Source organism: Ambystoma mexicanum, chromosome 8 (assembly GCF_040938575.1).
Source record: "Ambystoma mexicanum isolate Mex_15411 chromosome 8, UKY_AmexF1_1, whole genome shotgun sequence".
NCBI classification, from domain to species: Eukaryota; Metazoa; Chordata; class Amphibia; order Caudata; family Ambystomatidae; genus Ambystoma; species Ambystoma mexicanum.
In genome coordinates this window covers 327247642-327269308 of record NC_090929.1, presented here as the reverse complement: position 1 = coordinate 327269308, position 21667 = coordinate 327247642, and the positions used below count along the sequence as shown (strand labels likewise).

Here is a 21667-nt window from a genome sequence, read left to right as displayed (position 1 = left end):
CTGAGAGATCTTGCAGGAGTGTGTGCTGGAACTGTATAAAAGGCGCGAGGCTTCTGGAGTGATAAGCAAGTCGACCACTGGAAGCTGAAGTAACTGAAGAAGATGACCAGAGATGCCTGCAGACCCTTTGCAACACAGTGAAGCGGCCACTGCTGTCCTGACCCCATTTTCTGTTCGACAGGAGCTCCGAAGAGAACGCTTCCTTCCCTTTGACTGATGGGAACAACCAGTCCCAAAACGATTTGAATTGAGCCATCTCCCGACGTCCTAGGAGTTTCAAGAGCTGCGGGACCCCAATACCAGGAGAGCGGATGCCCATTTCGAGTGCATCGTCTTGGAAAGGCTGAATCAGTCCAAATCTTTGCTGAGCCTTCAAGGACACTCCAGAGATCCGATACAACTCGCCCAGAACCCTTCGCCAGTGTGTGGGACGGCAGGAAGCGAAGAAGATTGACCTGGTGAATCACGTCCTTTGTTGGTGCTGCAGAAAAGCCGCTAAAACCACAGCGTGAACCAAGAAGTTGCTGAAAGTCGTTCCCCAGGTCCTCACTCGAGATTGCTGTTGAGCGATCCCATCAGACAAAGAAAACTGGAGGTCAGGTTCAGAGCAGCAACATCACAGAGCGTTCAGCACAAACATTTTCTTCTAACCCAAGGTACTGTGGGGAAAATGGTATTGCTTACCTGTTTCCATAAAATCGCTCTAGAGCGTTGGAGTGAGCATAGAGATGTCCAGGGCAACCCCCTCTTACCTCCAACTTAAGCCGCTGCTTGTGTCCCTTTAGAGAGTCCTTTCTCAGGGTCTCCAACATTGGTTAAGCTTTTTGTATCTTCTTCCCTACAGACTAGAAAGTATCCACAGGAACTTTTGATGTCTTTTGCTTTGCAAGACTTTAACCCGATACAAACTGCCTTTTAGCTAGTTGCATTTTTGATTTTAAAAGGACTTGCTGTGCTACGAATGCCTCTAGAACCTGAAGTTGTACTAGGATAACACTAACCAACGGTTTTCTTTCCCCAAAATCACTTTCTTCTATGTGTATGCAGACTAAATACAATGACTGTATTATTTTGTGGCTGTGCAGTATTACCAATATAACTGTCAAACTCCTGTAACAATTGTATGCGTTCAGCAACTACCAACTAAGTAGTGACTATTTGAAAGTATTGAAAAGTATATCTATGTGTGATGTTTTATGGTGCTAAGTATTTAATAGTGGCTCTTGTGTAAATATCATAAATATATATTTAAATATACATTTAAGTGTTTCTTTGTATTCTATTTGCTGGGTTCAGTCTGCTTACGTACAGCTCATATCTTCCTCTTAAGATAAGCCTGACTGCTCGTCCATTCTACCAAGGTCCATAGTACAGACTGATACTAAGAGTAGGGGGATCGACAAACCACTGGGATAGCTTACTAAAGTCTTACTATCAAGTAGGGGAGTTTTCCTAACGTCCTAACAGTGGGTACAAGACCTCCACTGGGATTGGAAATGATGATGCGAGACGAGTTGGCATTGAAGGGCGTCTCACGACTTTAAAGTCTGCTGGACAGAGCATTCCCAGAAGATAGATTGCCATATATGGAGGGATGGGAAGGGGATCTGGGACAGATCTGGTGGACAGCCCATAAGGCATTGAAATGTACAGCCATCAGTGAGTCGGGCTATAAAATGTTTTAGTTGGTACTTGACCCCACAACGGATACACAGGATAAATACCCAGTTTTCACCTTCATGCTTGAGGAATTGTGGAGAGATGGGAAATCTGGGCATATATGGTGGTCTTGCCCAAAGGCGCAGACCTTCTGGAAGGCGATACTGGGGCGCATTAAAGACCTAATGGGAGTGCAGCTACTGGAAACCCCGATGGTGCTCCTAATCGGGGCAGTTGCTGGAAGACATATCCTGCCAGTGGGGCTAGTGCGACCCTTATTACAGACTTAATGACGGCGGCAAGAATGACACTAGCCCAGGGATGGAAAACAGAAGAGGGCCTGGTGGTGGGTCAGCAATAGAGAAGGTGTGTGCTCTGGTGAATGGAACATACCTAACATTTCTCAGTTTGGCTCCCTATCCTTGAGCATTTTAAAGAGAGAGATTGGGGATGCTGAAAAGCTTTTCAATATTATGAATAAGGAAGGCTAGCGACACTGAGCGGACAAAAATCCTTAAGAAAGAATGGCGTAAACCAGACTAATGTTGTGCCACAATTGTTAATTGTTTAATGAAGTTATTGTAGTGGAGAGCCAGGGGTCGAAGTTGAAAATACTGTCATTGCCTCTGGTATATTCCATAAACGGGTATGAACGTAGAGATGACTTATGATGAGATGTGTTCATGGTGGCTAATTGTATCAAAGGACACTGGTGACAATGTGCTATTAAATAAAGCATATAAAACAAGTACTCGTAGTTCATGGTCTATGTATCGACACAAAACCATGTTTCCTATCTAACCACCTAAGCTTATCACTTAACTTCTTTAAAACGGCTTACAATAATTTACATTACATTTGGTTAAAAAATATATATATTTCTGAGGCTTGTGGAATCTGCTTAGATCACATGCTGTGCATAGGCCGACATCTAGTGGAAGCTGCGGAGTATTACAGTTTGTTTTTCGAAACTCGAAAATGGGCGTCGACACAGGCGTGCCAGTAATACTATCCCTAGTGTGACGTCCACTGTACCCAAGATCCCTCACGCGTCTAGGATCCTCAGATTGTTTTTTTCCGCCATACTGGTCGGAAGCATCTTGCGGAGTTCCCTGGCCTTAGCCATACTTTTGCTGTTATTATAATTATAATTCTTATTCATTCCCTTCCCCACCCCAACGTCGACCCTCGACTCGACGACGGCTGGAGAAGTCATCGACCGTCGACTGCTGCACGACGGATCTGGGCCTCGGAAGGCCGCTGGCCTCGGCCCGGGCCTAGTAGGCCGCTGGCCTCGGCCCTTACAAGTAGGGAGAGTGGGGGGTGGTACATACTCTTCACTCTTGATATATAGTTACATTTTATATATTCCTACACTTAGCAGCCCGCTGCCTTAAGGTGCGTATGGAGGGTACCCCTTTTCAATTCTGCCCCAAGTGCAATCGCAAATACCCTTGGGTCGACAGGCACGCCACGTGCAATCTCTGCTTGCCAAGGGATCACCCCGAAGCGAACTGCAGAGCGTGTAGTAGGTTTAAACCTAAGACACTTAAGGACCGTTCGACAAAGCGTTGGGCCCACCACGCCAGGCAGGAGGCCATGGCAGCGGAGGGCGCCTTCAGCGATGGCAGCGACGCCGTACTTTCGGACGGCGAGGGCATTACGGCGTCGAAAGACAGCCGGCGAGCGCAGGTCCCCGACCTCGGAAGGTCGTCCGGCAGGGCGGCTATGGGGAAGACCCCCGGCGACGCAAGCGCTACACACCTAACACACACTAAACACACTAAGACCAACCGGACCTCGACGACGTCGACTTCACGGAAAGAGGCACAAAAAGAACGGTCCGACTCGGTGTCCTCTGGGCGCTCTCGATCGAGATCACCTCACGACGCAAGGCAATCATCCACTCTTGCCAAGAGTGCCTCGCTACACACATTAACGGAAGTTCGATCGTCGGGAGACGAAGACGACTTCCACCCCCAGGCCGCGCTCCAAGTTACCGAGACCGCGGTTAACACCAGTGAGGCCCCACGAAAGCACACAAATGTCTCTGGGGCCTCCAAGGGACAGGGAAAACATTTTTCCACGCACGGGGAGGGGGGGAAACAGCGGAAAGCACAGCCTTCCACTCCTGTAAAGCCATCCTCTCACCCTAGGCAGACAAGCAAACACAAGTCTACCCTTGAAAAGTCCCATAAATCATCACCTACTAAAGTAATACCCTGTTCCAGGGAATGGTCCAGTGAAGACATAGACAGGGTTATGTCTAGGATGTCTTCCTTGGCTGATTTTTATGATAAGAACCCAGAACATTTTCTTTCATATAACCCTCAAGGGGCCACACCCTCAGGCTCCTCCGATCCTATCCCGCTAAGTAAAAAGCCCCGGTTCGAAAGACCTGAACCCTTCGAGGTTCCGCCTTACTCCATTCCATATTCTACTCCACTCCCCAGTTACCAGGGACAAGTTTTCCCTGAAGAGGGCCAGGAGTTTGAATTTATTGAAGAACAAACCGGGACAGATTACCTTGCAGAGGATGAGGACCTGGAGGAGGGAGAAAATGAGCAGGAAATTTACAGAGTAGATTCCCCAGTACAAAGCGAAGCCCCAGTTACCGACTCTCCAGTTGATAACCAGCCCCTCCTCAACGAGGTTCTCGCTAGAGCAGCGGAACATTTCCACATCGACACCCACGGTGTACAGGAGGAAAGGGACTTCGCAGAGGAGTTTGTAGGAGGAAGGAGACCGGTCGCTCAGACCATCCCTATCCTCAAGTCCATCCAACGAAGAATAGATCCTTCCCTGGTGAATCCTAACCTCACCAGAGCTGTCAACCCCAGAATTGAAAAGATTTTCCGGGCAGCCCAGTCTGACCCTCTGTATATAAGGGGACATCTTAAACCAGATTCCCTAGTGGTTACCAACACTAGAAAAAGGGCTGGCACGCCCTTATCTTCATCAGAAGCTCCTCCCGACAAGGAGAGCAAAAAACTTTACGGGTTTGGCAGGAAGGTAGCCTCAACGTCCGCCTACCAAGCAAGGATTGCGAATTCCACCACCCTGTTGGCTAGTTACAATTGCCATCAATGGGAAGAAGTCGCGGCGCTCATTGCCTCTGCTCCAGAACCGTTAAAGGCCCAGCTGGCTCGGATCTCGGCAGAGGGGAGAGCCGTGTCTGGTTGCATTTTAAAAGCAACTTTCGACGCCGCTGACAACGCAGGGAGATTGATAGCAGAGGGTACTGTTATCAAGAGACATGCGTGGTTACGGCAGTCGGGATTCAAGACAGAAACCCAGGCTTCTTTAATAGACAAGCCAGTGGAACCCGACCTATTGTTTGGGAAAGCGGTCGAAGACGCACTTAAAAATGCCAAAGATGAATATGAGACTCTCAAATCCCTTGGCCAGCTTACCAACAAACCCCCTAACCAGAGGGGGAACAGTAATTTTCGTCGCCCACGCGGCCAAAATTCACAAAGAGGCAACTATGCCCAGGGACAGGGTACACAATGGAATAACAACCAGCAGTCTACCCAGAGTTACGGCAGGGGTAACAAGAGAGGTCGTGGAAGAGGCAGAGGCAGCCCCAACAAGGGAGGTGGCACGCCTCCACCAAAACAGTGACGCTCAGTTCAGGGTCCCTTGTCACGCAACCCCAGTAGGGGGACGCATTTCCACCTTCACCCAAGCTTGGGAAGGGATCACCTCAGACAGATGGGTGCTGTCAACAGTATCCGCAGGATATTGTATAGAACTACTGCAGCGTCCCCGGAACCATCCTCCACGACAAAGAGTGCACTCCCTAGAGCATCAAAGGATCCTTCTCGAGGAGATCGCCATTCTGCTAGAAAAGGACGCGATAGAACTCGTCCCAGGACACCAGGTAAACAAGGGTATCTATTCAACTTACTTCCTTGTGCCAAAGAAAGATTTGACAATGCGCCCAGTATTGGACTTACGGCCTGCCAACAAGTATGTCAAGCCCCAAAAATTCCGTATGACCACGCTACAAGAGGTAATCCCCCTCCTAAAAAAGGGGGATTACATGGCAACCTTGGATATGAAAGATGCTTATTTTCATATTTCCATGCTCCCAGCGCACAGAAAGTACTTACGCTTCAAGGTGGACAGTCGCCACTACCAATTCAAGGTACTGCCCTTCGGGATAGCTTCAGCACCAAGGGTATTCACCAAGGTACTGGCGGTGGCAGCTGCACACCTACGCAGGGAGGCAATCCCGGTGTACCCTTATCTGGACGACTGGCTCATAACGGGGGAAACCCCAGGAATTTGCAGGTCAAACATTCAGAGGACTATCGACCTCCTCCACGAATTAGGCTTCTCTATCAACGAGAAAAAGTCAAGTCTGGTGCCAAGCACCTCAAAACAGTTTCTAGGAGCTATCCTAGATACTCAGAAAGGATGGACCTTCCCTTCGGAAGAGAGAATTCGGAATATACTTCGGCAAATTCCGCATTATCAGTCAGGTCAACAGATAACAGTACGCAAAGCTATGCGGTTACTGGGCATGATGGCGTCATGCATTTACCTGGTCCCCCACGCGCGTCTGCGCATGCGTCCCATGCAAGAATGGTTGGCGAAATAGTGGTCTCAGGCAAGTGGTCAGTGGGACGATCTAGTGGTCGTTTCGCCAACACTCGTACAGAGCCTACACTGGTGGACAAGAGAGAATCTCGCAAAGGGGAAACCCTTTTACAATCCCGAAGTACAAGCCGTGGTGACTACAGATGCATGCCTGACTGGGTGGGGAGCTCACCATCTCCACCACACAGCTCAGGGTCTCTGGTCTCACTCAGTAGCCAAGAACCACATCAATCTGCTAGAGCTTCTGGCAGTATTCCAAGCGCTAAAGGCGTTCGAGCCCCATCTACTGAACTTGTCGGTGCAGATCAGGACGGACAGCACGACAGCCATGTTCTATCTGAACAAGCAAGGGGGGACTCGTTCGCCAAATCTGTCCAAACTTGCCCAGAAAATATGGATATGGGCACTCAGACGGAACATCTTCCTGTCATCACAACATGTTCCAGGGGAGCTCAATTCCCTAGCGGATGCTCTAAGCAGAGACTCCCTCCCAGAAGAACACGAATGGGTCCTTCACAGAAACGTAGTAGAAGATCTCTTCTCTCAGTGGGGTTTCCCCACTATATACCTATTCGCCACAAGCGAAAACAAACAATGCCCAGGATTTGCATCCAGGTTCCCCCAGCCAGACTCCCAAGTGAATGCCCTGTGGATGAACTGGTCAGGGATGTTTGCGTACGCTTTTCCACCAACTCCTCTCATCAGAAAAGTGGTGTACAAAATGAACAAGGAATCGATGACGCTCATCCTAGTTGCTCCCATGTGGGCGAGACAACCATGGTTTCCACACCTACGCAGGATGGCGGTGTGCGAGCCCATCAGACTCCCAGCCTGGTACAACCTACTGTCCCAGCAACAGGGTCAAACAGTGCATCAGGAACCCAACTCTATGAACCTAGCAGCATGGCTCCTGAAGTCATAGAGTTTGGACATCTCAAATTACCACAGAGGTGTATGGACATTCTAAAAGAGTCCAGGAAACCAAATACAAGGCACTGTTACTTTGATAAGTGGAAAAGATTCGTTATCTGGTGCCAGAATAAACAAATCAACCCGGTTGATTGCACTCCTTCCAACGTTGTGACATACATGCTCCACCTGCTGGATGCAGGGTTGGTTTTTAACTCGCTGAAAGTACACCTGGCAGCCCTCTCGGCTTACACCACATCCCATAACAAGGTCTCGTGGTGGAAAGTACCAGTGGTTAAAGCCTTCATGGAAGGAGTAAAGAGACTTCACCCTCCTATTTCGAACCCACCGCCAGGATGGGACCTCAACGTGGTGCTAGCTAAGCTCATGGGACCCCCATTCGAACCCATGCATAAAAGTAGTCTCAAACACCTGACTTATAAAACGGCCTTCTTAGTAGCCATTACCTCCATAAGAAGGGTCAGTGAAATTCAGGCTCTGTCAGTGCAGGATCCTTTCTTTACTATCCACAAGGACAAACTGGTTTTACGCACACACCCTAGGTTCTCACCTAAATTCATATCCAAGTTCCATGTAAACCAGTCCATCGAGCTTCCGGCTTTCTTCCAAAACCCGCAAAGCTCGGCTGAGGTGAAACTACACACCCTAGATGTGCGTAGGGCGGTCCTATACTATGTAAATAAAACCAGACCGCTAAGGAAAACAGATCAACTGTTTGTCTCCGTAGCTACAGGCAGAGAGGGGGATCGCGTCTCTAAGGGCGCTATCTCGAAGTGGATTATCAACTGTATACAGCTGTGTTACTCTCTTTCTGAAAAGACTCTGCCTTTTACGCCAAGGGCCCACTCTACTAGAGGCATTGGTGCCACTCTGGCTTTCATTGCAAATGTTCCCCTCGACACCATTTGCAAAGCAGCTACTTGGAGCTCTATTCACACTTTTACTCAGCATTACTGCATTGACACTCATTCCAAGACAGATACACAAGTGGGACAAGCGGTTCTAAGACACCTGTTTGCTCATGACCCTTCTCACATCCCACCTCCTTCTTCTGGTACTGCTCGCTAATCTATGCACAGCATGTGATCTAAGCAGATTCCACAAGCCTCAGAAGGGATACATTACTCACCGTAATCGTATTTCTGATGCTTGTATCTGCTTAGATTCACATGCGACCCACCCTTCCTCCCCTCCGAGAGAAGGCGCATGATTGCTTGTAGTCTTACCTTTCTGTCTATCTGCTTGGATTATCTATACTCACGCTACTCCTCATGCTTCCTCATGTCAGAAAAAATACAATCTGAGGATCCTAGACGCGTGAGGGATCTTGGGTACAGTGGACGTCACACTAGGGATAGTATTACTGGCACGCCTGTGTCGACGCCCATTTTCGAGTTTCGAAAAGCAAACTGTAATACTCCGCAGCTTCCACTAGATGTCGGCCTATGCACAGCATGTGAATCTAAGCAGATACAAGCATCAGAAATACGATTACGGTGAGTAATGTATCCCATATATATCTAATCTTGTCATTTCGTTTTCTAAAATCTGGTTTACAAAAGCTAAAACTGCAAAGAGGTTTGCTGAGCGTTAAGAACCTGAGACCAAAATTGGTGAGTCATTAAAGTGGCTTCATGGTGAACAACCAATGCAAACGTTGCAGCATCAATGGTTCGCCCATAATTAATACGTGTTTTAAAGTTTCTAGGTTGCAAAAATGACAATTTTTCACTTCCATTTCTTGCACCAGAAACCTCCTTCGTTAAAAATAAATGTAGTTTGTCTCTTAAAATCAGCTCTAAAATTAGTTGAGGGGTATCTTAATAATGAGGCACATCATGAAAAAGTTTTCACTTCTAAACCAGAGTGATTAAAATAAATATTTGGTAATCTGTTCCAGTCATATTTGTACAGTTTTTAAAAAGAAAAACATTTTCTGGGTGAGTTCAATTCATCAACCGTAGAATCTATCAATTTGTTGTCAGAGTTTATAACCCACTGTTTCAACACTTCATAACTATTCTTGCAAACTCACAGAGAGACTATGGCATCATGTAGTGTATTTTTTAAAACCAAGCACGGCACACCCTTTGAAATAAATGCTACCCAAAAAAGCAAGGGACCGGAGGGAGGGGGAGGGAGAAGCTGCAAATAATATGGGCCCTCTTTTGAAACTGTTATGGCCTCTGAACTTCATTGGCAATATGTTTCCTTGCTTGTTGTCTGATTGGTGGTCTTCGATTGTGTTTCCACTCTTTCGTAGTTGTTCCCACCAACAGTGTACTTTTTTCCTTTCTGGTATATGGGTTTCTTTTGATGAATCTGTCTAAACTAATGATTTTGTGGTTTGTCACTAAGATTTTGCATTATGAGCTGTACAAAACTGTTTCTTAGAGAAAATGTAGTCTCCGATGATCTGGGATAATTATATCCTTTCTACTGAGCATTTATTTTATTTATGTGCATGTCCAAACGTGACAATCTTTTGAATTAGCCTTTCTGTGGGCTGAAATAAATATATAAATTGCAATATACCCTCCCACCCACGTTTGAATCAAGTAACACTGAGAAGGCCACTGACATGAGTGCAGAGTTAGGCGAAAAGAAACCTAGAGAAAATCCCTTCATTCTGCAAGAGTTGATACCTGCTCCTGACGCATCCAGCAGAACCCCTAGGGTCTCCATAAAGGGCTGGCTCATTCTATAGGTAGGGTGTCCAGGGGGCGGGGGAGGGGCATATTAGGTGGGCCCATATGACATGGGCCTGAAATGATTACTCACATAACGTTAATGGGTCACCATCCAGTTTAATTCACAATGTTATTACCTTTTTTTTTAAAAATCCCTAATCCAGTAAGTGGGATGAACTGTATAATGTATAGAGCTGGTCATTGTCCTATTTGCAACTCTTTGGTGATGCCATTTAACAGTCTCTGGTTTGATGTGACGCCACTGACAGACCTAATACCAAAGTTGATTTACATTTCTTTTTGTCATCTTGCAAACTGATCACAGCAATGTTGCTGCACGTGTGCTGTACACCAAAAGACCCTGATTTCTCTCTTCAGGTGAAGTAGTTGTAAAGTGGTTTGAAGCCATCCAGACAGGGCTGCCAATGTGTATTCTGGGAGCCGCCTTTGGTCCTATTCGACTAAACTCTAGGTAAGTGTAATTTGATATGACCAAACATATGCTTTATCATGTGGTTCTTGAGGTAAGCACCCATTGCTTTCATAACAGAAATAGGAGGTATTGGAATGTTTCTTTCATCCTGCACACAATTTGTTCTATTGCTTAGAGTTACCCTTAGTGAATTTCTAAAGTGTGTGTGTGTGGGGGGTTGGGGGAGGGAGATGTACCACTTCCCAGTGTTGTCCAGCTTTGGGTCATCAGTGGCAGTGGGTGTGTCTGTGAATATGCTACTTAGTATAATAGGTGAGCATGGATTATTGTCTCAGGTTGCCAAGGCTTTATTTAAGGCTTTCTCTGATACCTAGGTGTCGCTGAGAGCTCGTCTGGTTTGTAGCATCTGTGACTTTGGATATAAGGTTACGCCTCATGTCTAAGTTGTGTTTGATTGGCCCTTTTGGTGTCTCTCTTGGATGGTCAGGTAGTGTGTGAACGTCAGCTAGAAAGGTGTGTTGGTGGTGATTTGACAGTTGAGTTTAGAGTTGAAATATGAATATAATGGGTGGCTGGCAGGATTATAGGTGATCAATTAGAAAAGTTAGTTCGAAACACCACATTTTGAAAATGAAATCCTGAAAATGAAGCTTGGAAACTGCAGTTTTTGTATAGTTTGCATTGCTATGCCCTTAACTTTGAATATTTAAGATTGGTAATATTCATATTCTTGGTGCATTTCATTGCTTAATGTTATGTCTAAAGTGCCTTTCTGTCTCCTGGCCTCGCCTCTTAGCTCCCCCTGCTACCTTTTAAATTATATTCCCCAGCTTGTAATAATTTTTAACATAACTGGATCCGCAATACCACCTATTTTCCCTTCTTTTTTTTTTCTCTTCTTTAAACCTTCTTCCTTGCCTCGAAGGTGTCTTGCTGCCATTTTTTAAAATTATTTTAATATTTAAACAACTGAACACCCCTCCATCCGGTATTGTTGAGATGAGTCACGTAATGAAACCAGTGACTCCTAGAGTTCTTGAATGTTCCTTGAGTCAATAAGACAAACCAAATAAAGGCTTTCTTTGCAGCTCCAACCACCTGCACAACTGGAGTCTAGGAATTCACAGGGCAGGAATATATGTACAACACAGAACACAGGCTCGATGGTAAACATGGCAACAACCGCCAGGGCACCTGCATAAATGGAACGTAAACCACTACCTATTTGTAAGACAACACAGGACCTGCATTGATAAGCACTGTTCAATAAATACATACCAACAAAACCAGTATCCAGTGAAAATGTTGCCAGCAAAGATTTATTAATTGAAAAAGTATTGGTAAAATACTTTTGCAGTGAAAATGTTGCCAATAAAAAAGTAGTCAAAAATGCAAGGGAAGAGTAGCCATAAATGCAGTGCTGCTAGGGTAATTGTTAGGGGTATGGAGGGTTTTGTTGGCTGTGATTGCTTGGTTTAGGGTTCGGATAGGGGTGAGGTGTCAGAAATGTGAGCCGGATCACTCTGTAAAGAGTTTTCAAAATTCACCATTTTATTAAATCAAAAGAGTTGGATAAATGCCTCACTATCTCTACCCTAACAAGGATTTCCCTGAATAAAGGAAACACGCTAATAAAGGATATCTGTCCCTTATACTTAAATATTCAACAAAGCAATAAGGAAATACATGGCAAATCAACATAACAGAATAACATCTCAATTTAACCTGTATGATATCCACAGTTCTGGTTTGTACTCTGGGTGAATTCCCCTTCCCCAGATTCCACCAGGATTCTAGTTTCACAGTTCAAAAGAAAATCAGAACATCCTTGTTTCTAACAAAATTCTAACACAGTTCAGTTCTTTGTACTTCCACTGGGTATCAGAAAGTTCCAATACTTCAAAATGAAATGCTCTTTCTATCTTCCGCATAAAACTTTACTTCAGGATAATTTTCTCCACAAGGTAACACACATTTGTCTTTGTCAGGATGACTTGTGCCGCAAACAAATGCCTTCAAGAAGTAGAACTCCTCCATAGCAGGATTATACAAATCTTCCCTTGGCACCATAAATAAAGTATGATTTTATGTCGGGACCACAGTTGGGCACTTTGTCAATTACCAACCAGTCTCTTCTCATACCAGGCCCACTGCTTAAAATGTTCACCATTAGGTGCATACTCACCTGCCCAAACAGCTCTTTATAATCAGAACATGCCTCAGTGGTAGCAATCAACTTTGCAACAACTTCCAACTTCACAATATTCTTTGGTTAGCAGCATGAAACATTCATCAACCTTTCGGGGAACGGAATTCACTTTTATACTCTTCAAGCTTCATCTGCAAATTATTCTCCTGTATTCCTTCAGAAGGGCAGCCTCTTTGACACTTTTGTTTCCCCTTTGTACCAGAACCCATATATTGACACCAGAACCCATATATTGACACCAATGAAGAGCTGTTCTACTTCCTTCTTGGCTTTGGCAATGTGTGTTTGTATTTGCTCTTGATATCTAGTTCAGCATACATGAATGACAAACTTCATAGCCCTGGGGACTTGCATTATTCCCCTTTTTGTCTTTGGCAATATCTGTTGGACTTGTATTGCTCAGGGTTTAGCCTCTCTTGGCTTGGCTAATAGTTGCAGGCATTAGCTTTCACCAATGTTGCCTCCCTGGGTTGATGGACTTGCCATAAACTCACATGCCCAATTTTACAGTCACTTGGTTTCTTGTTAAACCACTTCCACTGCTTTTTAACAGTATTCAAAATTGCAACTAGTGCTTCTTTCACTCACAAGCAAGTGAAACTGCCTACTATGAACACACGGACAGTGTCGAAGCGTACCAGAGTCCACTTGCAAGCTGTGAACTCACTGGTTAAGACGCTCTTTCCCACTGCGCTTGGTGTTCACAGGGCTTCTGTTGTTGTGGCCCCTCACGATCTGGTGAACAGCCTTCTATGCTTCCCCTCTGCTTGCACCATTCGATAAGGAGTTTCCTCCGCTCCAGTGCAACCCAGCCAATTGAGACCTCCAAAGAGGGTACGCTTCCCTCGCTAATTCTGCTCCCCACTCCGCGACCTCTGCACAACGAGTCGTCAAAAGGTAAGCGTCCTTTTCTTACGCTTCCCACTGTAGAGCCTCTGCAACAGGGATAACTTGAGGTAAAGACCCTCTCCAGACCCGCCACTGCTTTTGGCTTCACAGTGATCCCAGCATCTTTTCTCTCTCATCTAGTTTCACCTTCCACGGCATACATGGGCCGCACTCGTTTCTCTTATTCTGCTTCTCTAATGCCTGCACACGGCGAGGGGGGGGCCTTTTAAGCGCCTCTGCCTCTCAAGTGTGGGTAATGTACATTAATTACCTGACCTTGCATTGTTCCTCTTCAGCCCTCCTCTTCATCCCAGTACCTAGGGATTTATGAGACTTCAAGTCACAGCGTTTTCTAACAAAGTGTTAGAGTTTAGTCATGGGGCTTGATTGATGGGAGGAATAAAGGTCTTTAGAAGGAATACGTTACTTACCTGTAACTCCTGTTCTCAAGCCTTGGTATCTTTCATAGATTCACATGATGTGAATATTCCCCGTCGTCAGGCTGGCAATCCTTGGTAACAAAGAGCAGTTTACACTGAAACTTAACATTTCAGTCACTTTTATGCTTCATCATCATGTCATACTACCCACAGCCAATAGGTACACCTCCCTTAGCTCTCCCCTGTCGGACATCTTCAGATTTGCCAGTGCACGTGAGTTGATTGATTGTTTATTTGTATAGTGCATATACACAATGTGTTTCAAAGCGCTTCAAGGCAGGGAAGGGAACAAGGGAGAATACAGTGACATTCTTACAGTCCTTGATACATTCAGAATGTGAAAAGAAAACTATCGTAATCAGCCGGGCGACATTTCAGATAGTGCAAGTGCGAAGAACAATGAAGTGGAGGGGGAGGGAGGGAGCGTGAGACAGACAAGCGGCTACATTACTATGCCTAACGACAATTGTTGTAGTGCTGGATTTTAACAAGAGGCGGGTTGGAGTAAGGGATAAGGAAAAGAACAAAACAAGCTACTATCACAACAGGTCAGATAATGCTGGAGGGGAGAGAGAGGGAAGGACAAGGAGAGAAAGGGAGAGAGACAAACAAGCTGCTATCACCCAGGTCAGGAGACAAAATGATAGAGTAAGTGCTATTAAAAATGTAAGTGAGGGGAGGGAGGAGAGGGCAGGGGAATGAGACAGACCGGCAGATACATTACTATGTCTGACTGCAATTGGGAACAGCCAGAATGAAACAAGAGGAGGGGCTGGGGGGAGGGGAGGGTAAGGGAATGAGACAGACCGGCTGATACATTACTATGCCTGACGGCTATTGAGGTAATGCCAGAATGAAACAAGAGGAGGGGGAGATGGGGAAGGGAAAGAAGGAGAAGAACATGACAGCAGAGGGGTCAGGCGATGGGGCACACAGAACCTTAACAGGGGCATGGGGAGGGAAAGGGGACAAACAACAATCACCGGGGGTATGGGGAGGCAGAGAGGAACACATAAAAATCACAGAGCATGGAGAGTGAACAAACGACAGTCACAGGGGGTAAGGGTAGGGCGGGGGTAAATAATCGAAAGTCACAGGGGGCATGAGGGGGGAACAAACAAAAATCCCGAGGGGAAAGGGGAGGGAGGGGGGAACAAACAAAAATCATTGGGGGCATGGGGAGGGAGGGGGGAGCAAACGAACATCTGCCATGCCATGGGGCAGTGGCAGTAAAAGATGAGCCATGCTGGGTCAGTGGAGAACAGGAATTACGGGTAAGTAACTTATTCCTTCTCCAGCATTGTATCTTTCATAGATTTACATGCTGTGAATAGATTACAAAGCAGTATTACAATACCCATGGGCGGAGGCAAGCTCCCAGCATAATTTACCACTCGAGACTTACCTCCCTCACGCAAAAAGGTTCTGCAGAATCGATTGGCGACTCTAGATTCTTCTGCAGAATGTCTGTTGACACAATAGAACCTGGTGAACGTATGCACCGATCTCCAGGTGGCTGCCGGGAAGAGGCCTGCCGGCTTGCTGATGGCAGAACAAGATACAGGTAGTGATCCATCTTGCATTGGAGGACTTCGAGAGAGCCTTCCCAGGACCAGACGGTCCAAATGAAACAAGCAACTGATCCGTTGTGCTGAAAGATTTTGTTAGTGCCACATAGTACTTGAGGCCCCGCACCACATCCAGCGTGTGCAGAGTACGTTCCGCTGGAGACGTGGGTGTGCCAAAGAATACAGGCAAAACCACCTGCTGGCACCTTCGGCACAAATTTTGGGTTGGTACGTAGAAGCTCCTTGTCCTTATGAAACTTTAGAAAGGATGGTTTCACAGAAAATGCCTGGTTTTCACCCACTCGTCTGGCTGAAGTTATGGCCACCAAGAATGCAGTTTTCCAGGAAAGGTGCTTAATAGATGCTTGGTGCATGGGCTCGAAGGGTGGCTTCACAAGTCTTGCAATTAGCACATTGAGCTCCCACACTGGTGCTGGCCCGGGGGAAAAGATCAGAAGAGCCCTCGTAAAAACTCCTTCACCAGCCAGTGAGACCACAGGGAAGGCACACCTGCCAAGCGGTTGTACCCAGAAAATGCTGCTATGTGCACCTTTATGGAGGAATGCATTAACCCAGATTGAGCCAGTGATAGTAGATATGGCAAGAGCACGTGCGGTCTGATGATTTGAGGTTGCAGTGTTTGCTTCTGCCCCACACTTGAAAACGTTTCTACTTGCTCTTGTAACATTTGAAAGTGTATGGGGCTCTAGCCTTGGCCAGGACAGCTTGCCAGTCTTGTGGAAAGGACAGTGCCCCGAACTCTAAGAAGACCGGAGCCAGGCCATCAGATTGAGGGAGGCTGGGTCGTGGTGCAGTACCGCTCCTTGATTCCTGGATTCCTGGACAGGAGTGGTTGGTGAGGAGGCAGCTATATCGGTGGGGCCGACGCAAGGGCAAGTAGGTCTGAGTACCAAAACTGTCTCGGCCACGCAGGGGCCACTAATATCAGTTTGCACTGATACAGTCTGAAGGTGTGTAGTACTCGAGGGGCCAGAGGAATGGGAGGTGGGGGAACGCATAAAGAAACTTGCACTCCCATGGAATTGTAAAGGCGTCTCCCACGCTCTTGGGATGGGGAAAATGGCTGACAAGTCTTGCAGCGTCTGTTCTCATGGTTGTCAAAGAGGTTGATCTCCGAGTGCCCCACATCTGAAACAGGTGTAGCTGGTCGTTGTGTAGTTTCCACTCGTGGCAGGAGCGTAACTCCCTGCTGAGAGAGTCCGACAGAGTTTTCTGAATCCCCAGTAGATGGAGGGGATTGAGATACATGCCCTGCTGCAGGGCCCAGTGCCATAGGGCTTGGGCCTCCTTGAAAAGCTTTGGGGACCTTGTTCCTCCTTGATTGCGGACATAAAACATCGACGTTGTGTTGTTGGTGTAAATGCAAACCAACTTTCCCTTCAGGAGGGGGAGAAAAGACTTCAGGGCCCAGGAGATTGCTTGTAGCTCCAGCTGATTGATTTGCTGTTTTTTTTCCACCTCCGACGAAAGCCCTCTGGTGTGTTGGCCTTGACAGTCGGCACCCCAGACCTCCAGTGAAGCATTTGTCGTGATGGTTGCCTGGTAGTCCGGCATTCTGAAGGGGGAGCCCGGCACCAGGTGTTCCCTTACTGACCACCAGTGAAGGCTTTATCTGAAAACTGGTGTTAAGGTAATGCGGTTGACCCAGGACCCCGAGGACTGGACCCAGCGGGCATCGAGAAATTCCTGAACGGGTCTCATGTGTAATCTGCAGTTGGAGACTAACGGGATACATGATGACAACATCCCCAGCAGGGATTTGTAGTTGCGGACTGGTGTCATTCCAGCGCTGTTGAGGTAGCACACCTTGTGTAAAAGAACCGACCACCCTTTTGTCCGAGGGTTTGGCGTTGCAGTACTGGGTGTAGAGTGTTGCTCAGAGATAGAGCACCTGCTGCGATGGAACCAGGCATGACTGTAGACACGGGATGGTGACGGCTGTGTTGGTTTCTGCCAGCGGAAAGGAGGGGGCCCTTACCAGCTAGTCGTCCAGGTATGGGTAGACGTGGACGCCCATCTGCCACAGGTGACCCACCACTGTGCAAGGCACTTGGTACATGCTCATGGGGCAGACCACAGGCCGAATGGAAGAGCTTTGAACTAATAATGTACTCCTGACACCACAAAGCCTAGGTATCGCTGGTGTGAGACGCGAAAAGGGATGTGGAAGTAGGTGTCCTCTGTCGAGGGACACCAAGAAATCTCCCTGCTGTAGTTGCGACACCTGCAGTAGCGTGACCATGCGAAATGTTTGCGACTTTAGGAACTTGTTGAGCACCCTTCGGTCTAAGATGGGTCTCCAACCCTCTGGCTTGTTGTGCAGTGCCTTTTTCCTTACTAGGAACTAAAGGGAGTAAACACATATGCCCCGCTCGCTTCTCGGAACCTTCTCCACTGTGCCCTTCCGCTGCTGAGCTTGCACTTCTTGAAGCAAGAGGTGTCGTAGTCTTTCTAGTTTGTGTTTGGGAGGTATGTCTGGTGGATAGTCCACGAATTCCAGCGAGTGGCCCTGCTGGAGTAGGGATAGCACCCATTTTCCAGTTGTGATTCGAGCCCATTCGTCGACAAACTTAGTCAGGCGTCCTCCCACTCGGGTGCTGAAGTGGGAGGGCCTGACCCTGGGCTGGTCATGCTTGCTTGCCAGACTGGCCCCTTCACTGGGATCAGCAACGGCATTGCTGTGAACCCGTGTAAGACTGGGATCTTTTCCTGTACTGGTCCCCTGATGAATACGGCTCTTGTAAGAGGAGGAAGACTGGTACGTGGTACGGTTATCCCACGAAGTCCTGCCATAGCGGCCTTTTCCTGAACGAAAGGACTGGCGTCTTTGATGAAGCATGCCCAAGGAGCGAGCAGTTTCCATGTCCGTTTTTATGGACTGCAGGGCCTCATCCACTTTTTTTCCAAAGAGGGCAGATCCTTTGAAGGGCATATCTATGACCCTGGACTGGCAATCTGGTTGAAATTCTGTCACCTTGAGCCAACCCTGCCGGCACAGGACCACGCCTTTCCCTAGCTGGCAAAAACCAGTTTCTGCGATGTCCACAGAGACCGTAATGGCATGGTCGGAAGTCAACTCGCCTTCATGGAAGATGTCTCAGTCTTCTTGTCTTCAGGTAGGAACTCCAGCAAGGCACCCAATATGTACCACAGCCCGCAATTGTAGCATGCGAGTATGGCCATTGTATTTGCCGCCCTGATAGTCGTGCCTGCAGTGGTAATAACTTTCTTACCAAAGGTGTCAAGGTGTTTCCCTTCCTTGTCTGGGGGACAGAGCAGAATGAGGATGGATTAGCCAACCTTTTCCTGGCTGCCGCTGAGACAACGGAGTCCGGTGTGCGCTCTCCGGGACTCTGTATTTGTTGTCGAACTGGTCTTTTTTTTAGCCGGTGCAGATGTAGGATGTGCTATGGTGATGAGGCCATCATCCCAGATGTCTTCCAACAGCGGGATAGACACAATGGATTTCCTGCGCTATTATATGCTCTGGTACAGAACACTTTGCGTTTTGCTGGTCCTCCGAGGCAAGGCTGTACATCGTGGCCACCCTGGACATGAGAGCGTGAAAGGCTCCTACCTCATCTGGGGGTGAGTGTCATATGTTTTTGTGAGCAAATTGTAGAATGTGCATATATGTTTGATTGCGTCTTGCAGCATGCAGGGGGTACAAAGCACTGTATAATATGATGTGTAAGGCTGTACTGGAGCGTAACCAAGGCGCATTAAGTCTGTAGGTGGTCCTTTCCATGAAAACCCTGTACCTATCCAATTTGCATACCCTAACGCACTACCCTGTTTTCTGAACTCCCCATGCCAATCCACAACCTCTTCCTCCCTCCCCCATCGGTTGCCTTAGTATGGTCTTTGTTCTAGAGTAGGCATCTCGTGCCAACCAAGGTGGGAGGGTCATGCACATGCAGCTTCTGTGGGTATTTTGAGAGTGTGGACAGCACTTCCTACATGGTGGGACCCTTCACTGAGCCCACCTCTGCTCCCTGGCTACTCTTAACTATGCCTGGTGGGAGACTTGCTTTATGTCATGTCAATACTGCCTTTATATATATATATATATATATATATATATATATATATATATATATATATATATATATATATATATATATATATATATATATATATATATATATATATATATATATATATATATATATATATATATATATATAATATGGGAAATTCCCAATCAAATGTTTTCGAGGGACGAGTTCCAAGTCGGGAAGGTAAGCATAGCACAAAATATATGATGGGGAAACTGGTTACCCCTACCTTTAACTCTCACATAGTTTGTGATTGCACCACTATATGCTTATATTACTACCAGCATTAATTGACAGAGAATTCCTTTATTCAAACTATACGTTAATTCTTTAAAAAAAATGTTTGATTCTAGCATCCATGATTCGAAACCATTCTACAAAAAAGACATATTCAGTGCAACAATCTTTCAAACAAACGACGACTGGGGTTAGTAGTACGAGGTGACCATAATTTATAGTACACCATTTTTTACAACCCAGTTTAACATATTTCATAGAAGTCAAAAGGAACCACACCTACTCTGTACTTCCACCTAAGGAAATTGGAAAATATTTTAACCTATTCATATTCTTTACATAGTTTTTTTTTTTCTCCATAGAGACATACCTTTGTTGTGGTACTAAGACAGGAGTATTCATATGTCCTTTATGGAAAAAAAGAGAAGACTAGTCAGCCCATGATATCTAGTCAAAGTTCTAGGGGTAACCAGTTTCCTATCATATATTTAGTACTGCCTTTAAGGCATTGGTCCAAGGAGACCTCATGGGGAGCGGGGAGTTCCCTGAGGGATGGCATTACCCTTCCTACAGGAGAATTAAGAGGCAGCATACTGGCTATTGTTCCTCATGGCTGTAGTGGCCACATACTAATGCACATCAGACCTTTGAACCTGCTCTGTGCTATTGCAGGACTAGTGTAGATTCCGGAGACTGGTTACAGCAAAGGCACATGTGTGCACTATCATTTTGCCATGGAGCATTTATGAAAGGAGTCTGATTAGCAGACCTCCCTTTCAGGGACCGAATTACTGCAGTATTTGAGGGTTTACAAATAAAAAAGCAAGGGCTTTCACATCCTGGCAGATGCATCCTGTCAGAAGGGCAGTAGAAGTGTATCTATGTTAAAGGCAGGTCCATCTTCTACTGTGGAAGGGGTGGGGCATTTAGAGCAACATTGATGAGAAAATTGCTGTATGTGTAAAAGTCTGCCTTTTCAGCCCCATCGCAGTAGCCTCAAACAGGCCTGCTAGACACTTTGTTTTTTCTATCACCTGCCCAGCCACACCCCGTTGGTGCTGTCTTCCCATCCCACTCAAACCCACCAGGTCCATCATAACTGCTTATCGGCTCCTAACCCCGCCCCCTTGTTCCAAGCATCACTCCAAACACTCACATGCTCGCCCTTCTGGTACTAGCACCCCCTCTGCCTTTTCCAGGCCTAAGCGCCCCTCCTGCAGACTCTTCCGTGTTGGTGAGATTCTATGGGCAGCGTTACCTGGGCAACCTCTTTTGGGGCAGTCCAGGAAAACCTGTCCAAAGACCCACAACAAAGACAATCCAGTGCCACATGGCATGCCGTTTGGGCAGGACTGTACCTTTTTAGAGGGGTGGATTTGCCGATTTGCTTTCTCTTTCTGATCGCAGGCTGAAAAACAGCGCCCTAGAAAGTTACCAAGTGCTATCTCCGAGGGCCTGATTAATTCTAAACCGTCCAGCCATCCCTCTTCACTTTTGCACAGTTTACAAGTGCCATTTCTCTGGTTCGCCAAAAGGAAAATCCGAAGCGAGAATGCCTCAGAAGGGTGATCTGTCGGGGTATTGCTCTTTTCCTTGCAGTTGGATGATGCCTATGACTCAATATCCAGAACTCTTTGCATGCACCTGACTCACATATTCTACAATTCAGCCTGTGCACCATTCTGTCACTTTAGGAGATGAGGGGTGGAGGGGCGTGGGTGACAGGCGAATCAGTGTAATGCCAAAGTAAAATTGCTCAAACCATAATAGAAATTAACTTGCACAGTGTTTGCATAGGTGCATTTTGTGCCTGTGCTGTCAGTGTGTCTCAGATTTAGCATGGCACTCTGAGGTATTCTCTGGCCGTAGTTGGAACTTTGGAGGTTAGGAAATGCAGGCGACCTCCACTTAAAGACAGTAAGGCGCTCC

The 21667-nt window shown here is 46.7% G+C and overlaps 1 protein-coding gene across 2 annotated transcripts in view; it reads left to right on the top strand.

Annotated features, from left to right (window-relative positions):
* COQ4 (coenzyme Q4) overlaps positions 1-21667 on the top strand; it is a 229727-nt gene that overhangs the window by 196126 nt on the left and 11934 nt on the right. For both annotated transcript variants that reach the window (XM_069609751.1, XM_069609750.1), the window contains one exon: positions 10263-10356. In XM_069609751.1, the coding sequence (XP_069465852.1) occupies positions 10263-10356 (94 nt within the window). The remainder of the gene's footprint in view (positions 1-10262; positions 10357-21667) is intronic.